This window comes from Drosophila novamexicana, unplaced genomic scaffold (assembly GCF_003285875.2).
Source record: "Drosophila novamexicana strain 15010-1031.04,08,12 unplaced genomic scaffold, DnovRS2.1 tig00004549-arrow-arrow-pilon, whole genome shotgun sequence".
Taxonomy (NCBI): domain Eukaryota; kingdom Metazoa; phylum Arthropoda; class Insecta; order Diptera; family Drosophilidae; genus Drosophila; species Drosophila novamexicana.
In genome coordinates this window covers 249,060-267,956 of record NW_020825047.1, presented here as the reverse complement: position 1 = coordinate 267,956, position 18,897 = coordinate 249,060, and the positions used below count along the sequence as shown (strand labels likewise).

The 18,897-nt window shown below is 37.1% G+C and overlaps 1 protein-coding gene across 1 annotated transcript in view; it reads right to left on the bottom strand.

Annotated features, from left to right (window-relative positions):
• Positions 1–1,833: 1,833 nt before the first annotated feature.
• LOC115769254 overlaps positions 1,834–18,897 on the bottom strand; it is a 64,513-nt gene continuing 47,449 nt past the window's right edge. Inside the window, exons 3-8 of the mRNA XM_030713965.1 lie at positions 11,147–11,355; positions 9,307–9,442; positions 6,173–6,306; positions 2,900–3,022; positions 2,604–2,805; positions 1,834–2,424 (exon numbers count right to left, since the gene is read on the bottom strand). Coding sequence (XP_030569825.1) covers positions 2,099–2,424; positions 2,604–2,805; positions 2,900–3,022; positions 6,173–6,306; positions 9,307–9,442; positions 11,147–11,355 — 1,130 coding nt within the window. The 3' untranslated portion in view covers positions 1,834–2,098. The remainder of the gene's footprint in view (positions 2,425–2,603; positions 2,806–2,899; positions 3,023–6,172; positions 6,307–9,306; positions 9,443–11,146; positions 11,356–18,897) is intronic.

Sequence of the window (18,897 nt, the reverse complement as noted above, 5' to 3'; positions counted from 1 at the left end):
TGAAGCGTTTTAGGCGCCTAATTGAGCGTTTTAGTTATGCTAATTGTAGGGGACGACTCCCCCGGCCCAGCATCCCATGCCCACAGCTATGGCCAGCAGCTCATCTTTATTGTTGTCATTTCTTATTTCGCATCTCGAGTCCGGCACAGGCATGAGATCATTAATGCGTTGCCATTTGGGGCGTGAGGTCTGGGTTTTTGGAATGTACATAATTAATTGTGTAATTATATGGAGCAGCAGTATAGGGATACATATGCACTGGATAAATAAATACAAATTGTTAAAAAACACAAATCTTTCTTAACGTTACGAGTACAATTTCTTTTAAAAAAAAAAACATAAATAATTTTTAAAGCGCACTGCCAAGCAATTCTTTAAGTGTGCAAATATATATAAATTATAAACTATTATCATATACTTTATCTAATAGATCAAACAATACACTTCCAAAAAAAGATATGTCCATCTCATGATATTAAATAAATATAAATGTTATTATTATATTTAAATGAATATGTTATGTAACCATATATATTTTTTAATTATAGTATAATATTTTAATAATTATTTGATTGTTAAAATATATATAAACTGAAAATATATGATAAAAATTTAAAAATAAATATGTTCCTAAGGTGATCTTCCTTAAAGAATATTAATATAAAGTTTTAAAAAAGATCATAGTTAAGAGAAGTGCACTAAATCATTATACAAAATAAATTATATAAAAGAGAAGAGCAATTAACTTTTTAGAATTCGTAATACATTTAATAATATATTTAAAAGAAAAATTAAAAAAAATCACAAACATACATATTGCAAACTTAAAGAAAAACTCAAGAAAATTGTTTAAAAAAAAATTTTTTTACATTAATAAAATTATTAAGAAAAGTTTAGCAAAAAGTTGCATTTCGAATAATGTAATATAATAAATACAATACATACATACATTTGGATTTTGCACAAACACAATATACCCTTATACCCATTTTTAATGGGTTCAGGGTATAAAAAATATATTTAATAAAAAAAAAACTTTTATGTGGAGTTTTCTAGTAACAATAATGAACATTATGCGATGAAATAAACTCAGCTTTACATGTACGAACCTTTACTTTACTTACCCGAATTTGGGAACATCCTTATGCAAATAGATTACACATTTTTAAAAATTGTCTTTTTTTGTCGCTCGTTTTATTTTTGATTATCTACCGTAAATACTTATCAATTATACAATTTACGTTTTCCTTTTTTTTTTGGTTTTGTTTTTATATTATATACAATTATATATATATATATATATATATATATATATATATATATATATATATATATATGATATTACATACATAGGTGTATTTATATACTTATAACTTAATTGCTCTTCTTTATTTTTTACTCGTTTTGGGTTTGTGTGTATGTGTGTGTGTTGAAATTACAATTAGGCATAATACATATACGATTATATGTATGAATGTATACAACTTTATGTGGTACATATAAATATCCATCATTTATATACGCATATATAAATAATTTTTACTTTCGTTATACAAATATATATATTTATATATATATATATATATATGTGTGTAATTAATTGTAGAGAAATAAAGTGAAAAGCTTAGCACAACATTTTCTTCAACTCTTTATCGTTTATATTTTATAGTGTATAAATCAGAAAAAGAACCAGTTCGCAAGTGGTTCCGTTTAGGTATGTAGGCAAGTAACAGGCTTATTGGCTCGGCTCGGCAAAGAAAATAATCAGTTTGCTTATCGAAACCTATCGATAAATTAAAGTTTTTTTTTTTTAAATTTTTGGCTTTTTTTTTAGAAAAAAGAAATGAATACAAATGTATCTGCACAATTTTTGTTGTTAGTTTTGAATGCCTTTGAAGTTACTTTGAGCTAGCTGAAACTGGTGTCTGTGTATTTGGGTGTAAATATTTTAGATACATTTAGCAGTTACTTGCTGTTGCCTAGGGCTGAAGCCTACTTTGCTGCCTGCCTCTGCTGCTGCTGCTGCCGCTGGTGCATCTCCGCCTGCTGCCTTTTGACCCTCCCTGAAGTGTGGCACAAGAATTACGTGACAATTGAATCATGTTAATTGCCTGCTGCATCTGCTGCATCCTTTGCTCGTGCAGTTATGCGCCCGCAGGCGTTGCCTCTGCTCCGGTTCGTCCACCTGCTGCTGCTGCTGCTGCTGCGTTTTGTATGTGCCCTCCCGCATGGGCCTGTGCTTTGTAATCTGCAACAGCTGCGACACTAATTGCCCGGCCAGCGACCAGCTGAGCAGCGCCAACAGCGTTCCAGTTGCAGTTGCAGCATTTGCTGCCACAGTTTGAAGACTGGACGCCGACGAGCTGACACCGCGCCAGGCCGCGCCGCCATCCTCTAAACCATCGGCGACATCGTCTTCTTCGCCTGAGGGTACAAAATGAAAGAGAAAGTCTAGCGAGAAATAGAAAAATGCAGGCGATGTACTCTTTCGTTGTTGCTGTTGTTGTTGTTGTATCTGCTACTGTTGCTGTTGTTGTTGTCTTTTGTCTCCATGGAGACGTTTATGTGTATGTGCACACTAATTGGCTGTCAAAACAACTTACCCTGCAGCTGTGTCAGGTAACTGTTCTTCTTGCTGTGAAATTGTTCATCCTCGTGCAGCGTATACTGGTCATATATCTCATCGGCACTCACGCGATTCCCATTGGCGCCATTGCCGCCATATTTGCCAAACGGATCCGCCTCCAATATGGTCTTTTCCGTCGTCTTCCAATACACATCATGCAGCTGAGCACTGCAGCGGAGCTGTTTAACACAACAATTACTCATTAAATCAGTTCTGCAGTGGGTACTATTAGTACTCATATATATGTATATAAATATATAAACTATATTTCACCTTCAGTTTGCCATTATCAAAGTGCTGATCAGTAACCACGAAGTGAATGCCCACAATTGCAGTTTCCATATCGTTGCGCGCATCCCGCAGTATTTTATGATGTCGCACATGTGAGGGATTAACCTGCAAGATAAATAATCAAATTTTGTAGTCCGATCTTCAATAATATGCAACTAGAGAATAAATATTTTTATTAATTAAAAATGTCCTTTTCATTTTCTTATTTTCCTGTGAGAAAAAGTATGGCCTTTTGGTATTAAAAGTTCTCCAATTTTATAGTAATGTAGGTAATTATGTAATGCTGTTATTTGTTTTATTATTTGTTAATTTAATTATAAATCAAAATCTTGCTTGGTCGAGCAACCTTTACTATATCACATGTATCTAGAAAGTACATATTCCACTTAAAATATCATACGCCCAAGTTCACTCGAGCTGCTTGTAAGGCAAAGATCCTATTTCTTTTTTAAACAGTTTACCTAATGTTTAATTTGGCATAAAGTTCTGCTACAAGGCGTAACGGATGGCAAATCATATAATAAACGCAGCCAACTAAATAATTAGCTTACCGAAGCACACACACGCACACAGAGAGAGAGACAGAGAGAGAGAGAGCAAGAGGGAGAGAAGAAGAGAAGAGAAAGGGAGATAGCGACACACACGACCACTCACACGCTCACACGTCGACAGTTGGGGCAATTTGAGCTTCAGTCCATGGCAAACAATGCTCATTGATGGCGCATAATAGCGGAAACAACAACAACAACAACAACAACAAAGGACGGAAACGTTAGCGGCTAAACAAAGCACGCTCAGCCACACTCACACTCACACTCATGGACACACTTACACACACACACATTGGCAAACCGCAATTGCGCGCTGGCAGCTGAAAAGGCGCTTCACGTGCAATTCGTGGGTCAGGATTGCGTTGCTTATTGGGGTTCGCCGTAGTCGATTGATTGCAAGTGCACAGCTCCCAACAGCCCCCGCTGGCTGCCCTGTGCCCCAAGCTCCCAGCAATGTAACGCTTAAAATGTGCTTAAGCAATAAAGCCACAAACAATTAAATAGAAAATGGCGCTAAAATATGGATGCACTGCAAGAAAATGTAAGCATATAATATATTTAGAAGAATTGATCATCCATAATATATTACTGAGCAGCTTAACAGTCAAAATAGCTAAACGGAAAGTATGAAACAATTTTTCTTTTTCACAAAAATTTCTTGTTTACAAAAAATATATATACAAGTTTTTTTTTCTGCTATACGCTCTCAGAGTATATAAAATCTATTAACAATCGTATTACTTTATCGTAGAATTCTCACTGAATTAATTAAATATTTTAATCAATTAAAAAACAAAAGAAAAACGAATATAGAACTAAATCAAATTCATGGAAAATTTAGTTATTACTTTACATATCCTGTATACTATTTTGTTAAACCATTTAGCAGGGTATTTAGTCTTCGGCACTCAGAAACTAACTAAACCTTTCTGCTTTCAGCATAGCTTTGTATTCCACTAAGATCTTGAAATTGTTTTAACAATATGTTTACCCAATTAAGGACTGCCTTGCAATTACATTGTAGAATAAGTGGATCAGAGTCCTTGTAATATAATTTGTGTTAGCTATTTAAATTGTAAGCTACGAAGTGGCCGAAGCAAATACAATCTTAGTTAAAGCATCAGACAGTTGCTAGGACACCAACAGCTAAAATAAAGAGAGCTATGGTATTTAAATGTGTGCCAAACTATATAAATCTTTTATGATATATAAAGATAGAAGACAGAAAGAATCAAAATGTACAAAAGCGAAAGAGATTTGTAATAAAGTAGAGTCAAAAATTATGTTGTAGAAAATGTATGGAAATAAATGCTTCTCTTCGAGTATTTACTTAGCAACGCATTATGAATATTTGAAGCAAATCGTAACAATACGTTCAACATTCAATCCCATGTTCAAAGTCTATTTTACAGTTTTAGATCTGGCTAGAAATATTTTGATACAATATAAACAATATAAAAGGCTAAATCTAGAAATACATACATGCCCAATTTTATATGATTATTTAATTAAATATGTAGCCTACTTTTTATACTCTTGCAGAGGGTATTATAATTTTGTCGTGAAATGTGTAACGCATAGAAGGAGACATCTCCGACCCCATAAAGTATAAATATTCTTGATCAGCATCAACAGCCGAGTCGATAGAGCCATGTCCGTCTGTCTTCTTCTATGCGAACTAGTCTCTCAATATTTAAGCTATCTTTATGAAACTTTGCAGAAGTACCTCTTTCTTTTGCACGCAGCACATATGTCAAAAACCGCTGGATCGGACTACTATATCATATAGCTGCCATAGGAACGATCGGTCGAAAACTAAGTTGTTGTATGGAAAACTTTTTGTCATTCAAGATATTTTAATTAAACACGGCGTTTAAAGATTTCACTATGCTCCCTTCATTTTAGCAAAATCTTATTTACATCGGACTACTATATCATATATTTGTCCTAGATACGGACAAAGCACTATAAGCATTATGAAAAGGTTGGGTCTGCAAGGGTATTAGATCTTCGGCGTGCCGAAGATAGCCTTTTATTCTCGTTTTTATTTTTATTTAAAATTACAACAATCGTTTCAGGAGTTGGGGCTTTGATTTATGCAAACCATTTGCTTTGGCTCATTTCATCTTTCAAACACAAATAGCGTAATACTTCCAACAAATCAGCGCAAGTTTCATCCCACTTTCTAGATCATATAGGACTATTATACCAAACATTCACTTCATTATGCGCAGACATTCAAGTTATTTAAATGAGCTACGAAAAACAGCTGCGTTGCAATCTGAAAAATAGCATTGCATACATTTTGGCGCACAAATGGCAAATTAGTCGGAGCCGTAAACCGTAAACCAAACAAAAAGCCAAACCGTGAGACACGCCCCCTGTGCATTGGTCGTGCATTGTTTTGGTGGGCGTAACTAAAAATGAAAACTGTGAAAATTTCGTTTGGCAACTGAGGAGTTTTCCAATGTCGTTTTGCCGCATTATTATGTCCGGTGCGCGCGTGCATAAAACACGCTAAATTATTAGATCCGAAAATAGAGCGAGTAATGGATGGGGCGTGGCATAACAGATGCTGATCGGAGCCAGTGTGTGTGTTGCCTGGTAATTACAGGGCTAACACACACAGGCACACGCATAAATTACACACAGGCATGCCGCGCTTAAAAACAAGAAAATTGTGTTTGCATAATTTGCGACTCACCTCTTCATTATTCACCGTCCATGTGAGATTGGCCGCCGGCCGGGAATGTCGCGATGTGCAATTGCCCCGCAATATGTCGCCGACCCGATATCTGGGCCGGATTCCGGTTATGAATGGTGCATTGTGCGGCGTCTCTGTAAATGCAATGTTTGAGTGTGAGAAAGTGTGACAGAGAAGGAGAGAGGGAGAGAGAGATGACTGTAAGTTTGGCAGTTCGGCTCTGGAGATTGACCTGCATTTTGGCCATCGACTGTCACTATAGTTTTCACGTAGTATCCCACCAAGCATTGTCCGAATGCCCAGAGCTCCTGCATGTCTGGCTATTTGAAGGCCTCCAATTCGTTGCTGTTTTTATTTTGTTTTTGTTGCTGTTGCTGTTGTTATTGTTGTTGTTGTCTGCGTATTCATGTCGACATTTCGACATTTTGCGTAATGACAGTCGAGTTCTGATCCGTGCGGTTTCGCAGTCTATAATTGAAATGCTTTTGTAAACCTACGCATAGCACAGAGCCCTTTGCCGCAGTTATGATTGAGCCGTGCATTTTGGTTGTGAAAATGACAGAAATCATTCGTTGTTAACTGGGGTTGGGTTCTGCAAGCTGGAACCGTGCGGAATCATGAAAACATTTTCAATTGCTTTGAACTGGCTTGCCGGCTCAAATTATTATTAACCTTAAAGTCACTTAGACCTCAAGTTACACTGGGCTGATAGCTATGGGATTGGCATGGTTCCAGTTCTTAGCTTTTATGGAGTAGTGCTGGAACTGATTTCAGACATGGGTTGATCTAGTCCTGAGTGGCGCTTCATCGGTTTAATAGTAGTCTCTTAATGTTAAAACAATATTTGAGCCTGTTTTTAAACAATTTTAACTAGTTTTAAGACACACTTGAGTCAGTTTTAAACAAGATTGAGACCTGCTCATAATAGGGCTTGAATCCGCTTTGAACCAGTTTTAAGCCCGTGTTGATTCGATCTTGAACCAACTATTATGAAAGCTTGTACTATTAAACTACTTCTTTATAGCGAAGCATATTATGGAGCAGTTTAATCAGAAGTGTTGAACTAGTTTTGAGTTATTTTTAAATCGAGATTTATTGCCAACGCACTAGCTATTATTTGAGTATTAAATAGCTTACAATTGCTTTGACATTTGAATCCTAGCGTCGACCAAACTCCAGCTAGCAGTCAACTGTTTGAGCAATAAAATTGTGCTTGATATTTGCAAGTAGCATAAGTATTTTAAGCAAGTACAATAGAACTTGTGGTTCAATAGAACGACGAATTCAATGCAGACGCAACAGAAAAGAACTTAAACCAAGTATTTTCTATTCTCTCATTCCAATTCATGCCACAAGTCAAAGCTGAGCATAAACTTGCAGCAAGTCAAACACCAGAGCTATGAGATGGCAACTACTGTCTAATTCCATGCATGGCTGTCATATGTGAACAGGACATGCCCAGACCGAGTTCAATTGGGCAGGCCAGGCGACAGACCCAGACTTGAGCCGATGTCAGAAGTCAAGAGATTGGGGACCAGGCGAATGCTAGACACCAGAGCACCAGAGCCAAATGTGGGCGTTACTTAAAAATAAACTTCTAGTTCGAATGTGCGGTATTCGAGCAGACAAAATACAAACAAATTTGCTGGCTTCAACTAAAGATGAAGATATTTAAGCAGCCAAACAAAAAATAAAATAAAATGCACTGGCAAAACGTTTGAGATGGTCAATAAACTTTTGGCTTCAAGTGTGAGCGAGTGTGTGTGTGTGTGTGTGTGTGTGTGTGTGTGTGTGTGTGTGTGTGTGTGTGTTTGTGTTTGTGTGTGTGCGGATGATTGGTTTACGGACTTTGCCAAAGTGGGGGCAACACAAATTGGCCGCTCGCCCGTCTCAGCAAACTCTGGCCGTGTCTATTTCATGTTTATATGACCATATGTATGCCTTTCTGATATGTTTGTGTGCATTTGGAATTGGTTTCTGTGGCAATCGGACCAGCCACAAGCCAACGCCAAACACAGTGGAGCAGCACCCATATATATTATCTTGTTTTCTGATTATGCCGATATGGCTGCAACATTTGTGGCGTACATCATTAAATGCTGTTCGTGTTGCAAAGGCTTATCGCATAATCGATGGTCGGTCGAGCAGGCACTTACGAACATCATTTAATTAATTAATATCAAATTGTTTGATAGCCTTAGAGTTTATGTGAAGAACATATGTATGTAAGGTGGCACAGGTAGGAGCTTTTTTATAGCTGGCGCCTGAGCAGACACAAATTGGATAGATAGATAGAATAGGGATACTTGGGAAAGAGTATTTTTTACTGACTTAAGAAGATTCACATAAACAGAGTCTAATTTGGTAAGAAAACTGATTAACTGTTGGCAACTAAGTAGACGCACAATAAATTTGACTCTAAATATGAAATACGTATGGGCATAACTTATTTAAAATATCGTCTGGCCTTTAGCTTAAAGCATTTAAGAGCTCTGCTGTGACCCAGACAGCTTAGCAAATGAGATACTCTATTATATCAGAATTAAATATGAATAGAAAGATGCCAAAAGATGTTTGCTTTATGGGAAAAGTGTCTGGCTTTTATCTGACATAGTCTAGCGCATGCTTATAACACTGTGCAACAAATGTAGCATTTTTTTGGGCAGTAAGGATGTTACCCACATTGTTTTTTGTAGAATGGGGCAAATATTTATTTTCCTTTTGATAAGCTTGTGGGTCTCCATATGGAGTAAATATTTGGTTGCTATAGTAAACAATTTATCTTAAGCAATTACTAAGCTTAAGCAGATTTTTACGTTTTCTCTAAAGACAATCGTAAGCTCTTTGACTGTGTCATAGTGTAAATATTGTTCGAGCTGGAATTGACTTTGATTAACAAATTGCAATAATAAAATACTTATAAATGAATAACAGCCAATCCGTGCTTAATTTATTAAGTTGTATATCATTAAAACACTTGTACATTATTTAATATTCGATTGTGTGTGTTTTGCAGCCAACCCAGCAGCATTGAGCCTATCAATTTAAATATTTTCGTGTACTGCAATTTTTATCAGTTGTTGTGCCTTTGTGTTTGTGTTTTACTTGTTTCTTATTTGTTTTTGTTCACTTACCAATAACTTCCAATTCGGCGGCCGCTATTAATGTATGAAATGAGGGCGCATCCGCAGATACTTCGCAACTGTATTTACCGGATGTTGGCATTGTTACCGCATCGAGCACCACTTGGCTCTCGTTCGAGGATGCGCGCTGGGAAAATAAAAGAAGAAGAGGGAAAGGGGTTAGCACGGGCATGGGAAGTATGAGTATGGGAAGTGCCTGCTGACATAAAAGCGAAATAAATTTGTTTAAAAAAATACACACTACAGCTCTATATATATATATATATATATATATATATATGAATATACAACAACAAACGTATCTCGTGGATTGCTGTTGGCTTCGTGTTGAGCTTCCTCAATAATTGAGCGGGCGCACAACAAGAACATAAAAATATAAAACACAATCCGCTGGTTATGGCTGCAAAATTGTTGAAACTGGTCAACTTTATGCGGATCTCAACGAATGTTTGCGCCGTTTTTATTTTGCGCATTTCATAAGCCACAAGTTTATGGCTCTGACTCTTGTATACTGTATACTGTACTGTATATACATGCACATATATATATTTAATAATTCTGGGGGATGTTTCAAAATCATCAACATTTTAAATAATAAAAAACTGCGCGTGTGTTATGTTTGCCAAATATATGTATTTATATGTATATATATGTTTACTTTCTCAATTGATATAATTTTTTTCTGCGGTGCCGAATGCCTAAAGGTGTCGCGAATTGTTAAATGAAATATGGTTTTTTGCTGCTGCACATTTTGAATCGAAAAGAAATAATGTTCTGGCCTTTATTATGCCATATTGAAATCCCAGTAGTGGTTTTATGGACCCGATTTGGCAGCTGGCACTCTGATGAGTTTTATATTAATAAATATTTAAGGCCAGCGGATGACATATGCCCGAAAACTTCATAAAACATTTAATTAAATAGAACGAGCAAAAAAAATGCACAAAACTCGTTAAACGGATGTGTCAGCTACATAAAACTCGCACAATTCTCTATAGTTCTGGACTATCCAGAGTCGTGTTTTATAATATTTTTCTAAATATTCGCATTGTTTGTTTTTTTGCAATTGGAGCACAAACATTTCCATTTGCCATTTTTTTCCATGAACTGCAAATTGTTCGCTACTATTTATTTATTTTTATTTTTGCTTTTGCCATTGTCGCATGAAATAGAAATAGAAATGGAAATGGAAATGAAAATAAATAAAATGCCCATGTATTTCTTTCATATGCCTGAATAATTTCGAAAATTGTAAGGCAAGTTTAAAATGCCAATATTTATTGAAAAATATTGTTCGCCCAAACCAGAAAACCGAAATGCAAAATGACAAAATAAAAAACAACTCAAGAGTTGCAAAAAGGAAGCGCCACGAAAATACGATGTGTTTTTTTCCGGCCCTGTAACTGCCATCAAGCGGAAGTTAAAACCCGTGTTTTGATTTGATTGTGCATTGAAATGTTGTGTGCTCGTTGAACTATGCCCCCCTCCCTCCCAACGGTGCCCCTAATGGTGACCCAGCCTATCCCGCTGCCTGGTTAAGTGAAGCATTTCACTGTCGCTTCGAAGCGCCCGAATTGCAAATGCTTTACATTGTTGCGTTTCGCGTTTAGTTTTCATTATTTTGGTATTTTATTTTTTGATTCGATTTGAACCAAATATTTATTGAAAATGTAAAAAACTATGCACAAATTTAAATACTAACAAAGCTATTTGTATAGAAAATTATTTGTTCTGCAATTATTTTTAAAAAATACGTAAAAAGTGCAAAACGTAAAATATGATTTGTTTCTCTCAATTTTTTATAGCCATTTCAAAAACTAAACCAACTTACCCTGACTTTAACTCCGGGAAAATGAAAAACCTTCATCGGTGGCGTTTCTTTGGGCGTATATCTGTAGAACTCCCGCCTGCCCTTGTACCATTTAACCGAGTACAAGCTGTCATCCTCGATGTCATAGAAGCATTTGAGCACCGCTTTCTCCCCGCGCCGCACCGCGTGCGGCACCCGCACCCGCACATCGCGCAGCGCCGTGGACAGTTCTGCGAAAAAAAAAGAGTTGCAAAATTCGAATTAAATATAAATATGCACGGCATTTTTTTTTTAATTTATTTGCTGACAGCGTACAAAATCAAACTAAGCAATCAAATCCTTGGGGCGCGTATTTCTCATATTTAATTTTCTTTTATATACAATTTGCATTTTATTATCATTTTAATTTTTTTGTTTTTATTAAACAGCTTTGCGAAATTATTTATGATGGGCATTTTATGTTTTATTTCTGCGCTTTATTAAATAAATCCCAACAGCATTTTATGGACTTTCGCCAATTCCCCAAAGCACATCTGACGTTTGCTTGGCGCATATTGATACCCTTTCTGTGGTAGCTGTTGCATAACTTTGTTGATCGATTGGTCAATAGATAATATATAAATAAATGCATAAGTAATACAAATTTAATTTGAGCTTAAGGCATAGTCTCAATTTGTAAGGTTTTATTCAAAATTAGCAATTAAAAATGACTTTAACAATTTCCTTCTCATGTAATCCTTCTTTCATATTAAGACATAATTTAGTGTGCATTAAATTAGACAGCTTTTTAACTCTCTCTCTCTCTTTCTCTCTTTCTAACTTTGTCCACAAATAATTCAGTCTTCTCACGTATTCACAAATGTCTAACTAAGCATTTTCATAGCATAATAATAATATACATATGATTATTATATAATTCATATATTTATTTCATATATCTCATGCATGTACTTTGAATGTCTGCTGCTGAAATTTGTACACATGTCGACGCTTGTTTATTGTCAGCGCATTTTTAGGCCATCAATTTAACTGCCTGTCGCTACGTTATAAATCAGCATAAAACAAGGGAGACATTTCCCTCTGCACCCCTGCTCCCCCCCTCCCCCCACAGCTTGTCTGTTTGTTGTTTATTGTCAGTGCTTGATAAAATATGCAATAAAAAATGTATTTTTGATTTGTGTATGATTACGTGTGATGAGAATTAAAAAAATATAGCACGCTTCGTTGTTGATTTTCATAAAAATTGATTATAAAAAACGCCATAAAAAAATTGTGCGAATGGCTTTGTTTTTTTTACAATCACAATCAACTGATTAGAAATAGGTTGTAATTGTTCTTGGGGTTACATTTAAATATTTTATTTAAAATCTTTCCAATTGTTTACTCGATTTTCGAATGCATTTATAAACCTTAGCTCAGAATCTATTTCTATTATCATCTTGCACTCCATTAATATCTCCTTTGCCTGAAAGTCAATTTAAATTCTCACTCTCTCGCAATCTCTTTCTCAATCTCTTTCTCAATCTCCCTCTCAATCTCCTTCTTAATCTCTCTCTCAATCTCTCTCTCTCTCTCAATCCCTCTCTCTCAATCTCTGTCTCAATTTTAGTCTCCCTCTCAAGCTCCATCTCTCAATCTCTCTCAGTCTCCCTCTCAATCTCCTTCTTAATCTCTTTCCCAATCTCTCTCTCTCAATCCCTCTCTCTCAATCTCCGTCTCAATTTCAGTATCCCTCTCAATCTCTCTCTCTCAATCTTTCTCTCAATTTCCCTATTAATCTCCCTCTCAATCTCTCTCTCGGTCTTCCGCTCAATCTCCCTCTCAATGTCTCTCTCTCAATGTCTCTCTCTCAATCTCCCTCTCAATTCCCTTTTAAATGTCTCTCTCTCTCAATCTCAGTCGCCTTCTCAATCTCTCTCTTTCAATCTCCTTCTGAATCTCCCTCTCAATCTCGCTCTCTCAATGCCTCTCTCAATTTCCCTCTCAATGTCTCTCTCTTAATCTCCGTCTCAATGTCTCCTCACAATCCCTCTCACACTCTCAAATAATTATTTATTTACTATTATTTATAACTAGCTTTCGCTACCACAGAAATTTACTTTCGCACTTTTCCATTAAGAACCTGTAAAACCTACTCTATCCTCTTTTGTAATTCCTGTCATTTAACACCACTTTACGCTTCCTACTTGGACACCGCCGGCCACGCCCCGCCCACCGCCCTTGACAGTGCATCGTCAAGGCTGTAAAAATGCGGCAGCAAATGAATGTCCAAACAGGCAAACACACCCGTATTATACAACCAAGGATTGCTTGTGGGTGCTTGTGTGGGTGTAAATCCCATCAAATAACTGTAATTGCAAAGTTTTTGCACGCCTACAACAAGAACAAGAACAACAACAACAACAGCGGCGGCAGCAGGAACAATGCACATGCAACTCGTCCATTTGTCTGCAGCTCCCAATTGCCAGGACTCATGAAGGCGTCCTCCTGGAGGCCTCCTTCACGTCCTCGTGTCGGTGGCACTGGCAACGTGTGCAATAAATATGAATAACGAGCACAACGTGAGTGGCACACAAAGTAAAAAGCAGCCCACACACACACTCCCACACACACACACACACACACATCCACTCTGGCAGTAAAATGCCAGCCTGAACTTGTCGAGGCGACACACGGCGGCAAATATTTGCCTTGTGCTGCGCTTGAGGGGCGCAATCGAGTGGGTTAGGCATAGGACTTATTCTGTGACTTCTTTTGTTTAATCCTTGTTTATGCAACATGCATGACAAATTTTATATAGCCAGCCAACCCGGCAGACAATCTGTGGCAAACAAATGTCCGGCAACGAATGTGATTTACACATGCAAACACCAAAACAGAAAGTGTCCAAATGTGATGAACCAGTTAATAGATTGGCCAAGGGAATCCCAGCTGTAAGAGGCGAGCAATAAATCCTCAAAAATAAACATAAAAATCATATTTAAAATAGGCTTTCGATTTATAATATTTTGTAGTTCATTTATGTCAATGATTTTATTTAATTTTATTAGCGACCGATTGTGGCTTATTTTTAAAAGCATAAAAAATTATCTCATTCTTATTTTAGCTAGTTTTAGCAAACCCAACTAAACCAACTACATTAATTTGAGTACTTTTCAAACGATTTCTTAATATTGTAAACCTTTTACATTGAGTTTAATAACAAAATCATAGTTTATTTCATTCTCATCTGCACTCTCTTTCCCTTTCACTCATTTCTATTAAGAAAATCCCCCAAGCAAATAAATGTTGTACGAAACTTTTTTGTTAACCATCCGATCGGCCATAAACTCAATTTCAAAGATCTTTGTTCAAATGCATTTGTGGGGTGTTTCACACTATTCCAAAAAAAATCATTTGAGACGTTTTTCATATTTTGCAGAATCAAAGCATCCTCGGTAAAGAGATTTTTTTGATGCAGTTTTAAGTTTTGTCCGATTTGGTTCAAACTTTTTTTCAGAACTCTACAAAATAACTTAAAGACTCAATTTCAAAGCTTTTGGAGAACATTGATTTTATAACATACGTGCCACGGGCAAGGCCGGGTTATACCCGCTAGTATTATAGTTTGTCAATAGCAATTGTGATTTACCAACATATTTTATAATATAATAGTTTTTCATTATTTTTTAACAATTTTTTCTTTTTCCCTCTATTTTTATAAAACTTACAAGGACAAAGTTTTTCTACACGTAACAAGACACTTTTTAGCAAAATTATGAAATTTTCTCTCTCAGATTTTGGAAGTGAGTTTGCAGTCAAATTTAGTGCAGCTAATTGAAACTTGAAAGTGCAAAAGGAAGAAGTAAAAAGCTTAACCCAGAAGTGAAATAACTTGACCTGATCACACTCTCATTATCCACCCTCCCTCACCAACTTCCCACTGAGTTGCAGCTCTGCTGCAAGCTGTCCACAGCAGCCACATAATTTCGTTCCACATGAACTCTTAAGAACCAACATTTGCCTCACTGACCACTCTGTTTACACGAGCAACTTGCAACAAATATATATACACATACATTTATATTCCCTATATTCTATGTATACATAAAATAGAAAAAAATTAAGGCAGCTATAAGTTTTTGAAACTTTGGCCAGGGCAAGTTTATGAACTTTGCTTAGATTGTTGCAGAACATTAAGTTTCACTTGGGCAACAGTTGCCAGTCGCCAGTTACCGGGACATGGCATTTAAATTTTCTATTAGCAGGCGGGCGGCCCGACTGCAGTCAAAGCAGGTGCAATGCCAGGGGCAGAGGAGGGGTGGTTGAGGGGCTCTTCTGACGTTATCGCCAGCTGCCATTTCACACTTGTTTGGAGTTGGTTTTTGGTGTCTGGCTCCACTGGCGCCAAATACATCATAATTTGTCGTGACATTTGAGCCATTAAAAATGTAAAATCGCATCAAAGTGTAACTCGATGCGGGTGCTGCAGATAACAGCAGCAGCAGCAGCAACAGCAGAAGCCACCCCCATAAAAACACATAGTGACCCACACTGCCGCATTTTCCAACACTATTAGTGTCAACGGCTGACAGGCGCATACTTTGTGAAGCAGTCATTATTCAATCGAGTGCATGCGCTAGAGATGCGCACGTGTCGTGTCAAGTCATAATAATTGTATAGTTTCGTGACACGAAAAATATTGCTTACATTCACAAGAACAAGCAATTATCCTCTTATTTCAGATTTAATTAACTGTATTTTATTTTACCAGCTGTTCCACATGAAAGGTTTCATTTGCTACATACATACATATTCGAGCTTCAGGTTCACTTTATAACGGAGAAAACATACATGCTGACAAAACAGAACATGAAGCTGCTCAGCCGAGTTTTACTGTGTTATTAAATATTATTAGTTTATCAGAATATTGCAAATACTTTTTTAATAGAACTTGATACAGCAGCAAAGAACAGGTGTGGTTAATTATTGTTACTCAGAACCCCGATGAGCAGAGCAGACGGGCGCAGACTAACTCGTTACATTAAGCACAGGTCTAAGCTAGGCCAGCATTCACACTAATACATTGACAACATAGAGCACACAGAAATTTAACTTCTCACCTACGCTCTCCACTCTGTCCGCTGCTCGCATAGGCTCTCTCAGCTCTCTCTCAATATGTGAATTACCCCTACGCCCCTTGATCGAACGACAACCTCCGCTGTTAAGTACCTGCAGACCACTCAAAACATGTTGTCCACTCATTGAGTGAAAGCTTTTTCCCAGCGTGCTGATCCGCGTATACGCACACACACACATTTACAGATTACAGAAATACAGATGAATATATATTGTTTTATACTATTAACTTGATTGTTCTTTCTAGTTAGTTTTCCCGACTAGAGGATACCCTAAAACCTCTTCTATCAACGCCAAAGGCAGCTCGCGCTACGATCTCGTTTGCTTTAGCACCCATCAAAATAATTTAACTAAAAAAAAAAAATAGTTCCCGCACTATTTGCAACCGCCTCTATTAACAGTCATAACAGCAATTCAATTTTATTAAAAAAAGAAAAGAAAATACCCTTGCAGACCGAACCTTTTCCTTTTTAATGCCCATAATGCTTTTCCCGTATCTAATCTGGTTAATCTGTTTATTTAAAAAAAAAACAATGTTATTCATACAAGAGCCTCGTATCCGATCGATCGCTCCTATGGCAGCCATATGATATAGTGGTCCGATCAAGCCGGTTCCGACATATGTTTTGGGTGAGTCATTGGAATTTTCACAATAAAATTTTAATAATCTAATAGAGATCAGCAGAGCAGACGGACACAGACTAACCCGTCACTTTAAGCACGGACCTTTCGTTGCCAAATTGGATCACACACAAATTTAACTCCTCACTCACGTTCTGCACTGTGGTCGCTGCTAAGCATTATACCCAAATGAATGAATTACCCCCTTTCTAAGTAGCTGCAGCGCATAATGTCCACTCGTTGAGTAAAGACTTACGCAAGTTCGCTGATCCGTGCATACAGACGACACACACACACACGCACACACACACATATGCTACAGTTATACAAATGCATACATATTTTTTTTATTTTTTTAACTTACATTTACTTAACAATTTGTTAATTTGTTGTAGCAGAATTAAAACGGAGCTGCCTGGATTCTTCTTTGTGGTGAAACTTATGTTAATGATTAAAATTCACTTTGATACTGTTCACTAGAAAAAATGTGGTGCTCACTTAAAAAAACGATGTGCATTTCTTGGTATTAACTAGAGTTGTGTCGTGTAGTTCAGACAAAGTTCGGTTGAACGGGTCATTAAAATGAACTACTGAACTTATTCAGTGATTAGTGATCTAAATCGGTCATTTAGTTCACTTGTTCAGCTATTCAGTCGGTCATGAACTATACATTCTTGATACTCGTTCAGTCGGTCATGAACGTTGTATGCAACTCAGCAGCTGAACCGTTCCTGAACTATACATTCTGTTGAGATGTTCAGTTCTTGATAAACATAAAAGATAGCGGGATGTTAATTTCACTTTTGATTTGACTGCATAACTAAGCGAATAGTACATGATCGACTGAATAGCTCAGCAGAATTCATCGTTCATGACCGACTGAATAGCTGAACGAGTGAACTAACTGACCGATTTAGTTCACGGCCAGAAAATGAACGAGTGAACTTATTCAGCAAATTCAACTAGAAATCCCCACTCTAGTATTAACATTGTCTTGGAAATATTACCGGCCGTTGGTTATGAAATAATATCAATAATAATATATAATGGGATTAAATATTATTTTTTTGGAAATTGTAAGAAAATTATTTTTATTAGCATATACGAAAAAAAACCGATCAGCACGAGAGACGCGCACAGACTCAATCATCGCAAAAAAAGCTTATGCCTGTATTTGCACTAATACGATGAGAACATAGATCACACGATCCACAATGCTTTCGCCTTGCACAGGCACTATACACATGCAGACATACATATGTATGTATGTATGCATTTTTCGGCTTTATTTTTGCCGTTGTTCTTTACAAACCGAATGTGGAATTAATACAGAAACAGCTTGTAAAGCGAATTGAAGCCCAATTGCATATATAAATATAACACTTTTAAATTATTTTTATTAAATAAACAATATGTAAATTAGAACCTTTGTGCTGCTCACTATTATTACATATACAAATTATTTTTGATTTTTTTCTTTTCATAACTATTCAGCAACCAACCGTCTGCTGCTGACTCACTGACTTTGTCAGCAGAGGAGTCGGGCACTGCATGCCGCATCCCCGCCACCCGTAGAACCACGACTGTTTATTCAAGCAGACTTGACGCCGTCGCGTCTGGGATGCTGCTGTCCGTGGGTGATGGCCGGGGCGCAGGCAAGGGCGAGGGTTAGGGAGAGGGTGAGTTCCAGTTGCGAGGGTGACTGAAAAATTGTTGACAATTTTTGCTTAATGCATTTGGATGTCAGTTTTTTTCGGCGACTGCGACGGCAACTGCGACTGCAGCTTTATTTCCTGCGCGCTTTCTGCACAGTTTGTTTGCGCTGCTCAAACACACACACACACTCGCACACACACGCTTTTCATTCATTTCATGCATTTTTAGCGTTGCCAACTCGAAATTGCGAACAAGTTGATGAGTCTCGCTTTCGCCCTGCCCCCTCTCTTCAGTACGACCCCCTTTTGGTTGTCTTTGCCGCCTCGTTGGAGCCATTGAAAATGGCAGCCGCAGGAATGAAGCTAAAGTTGGGTGCT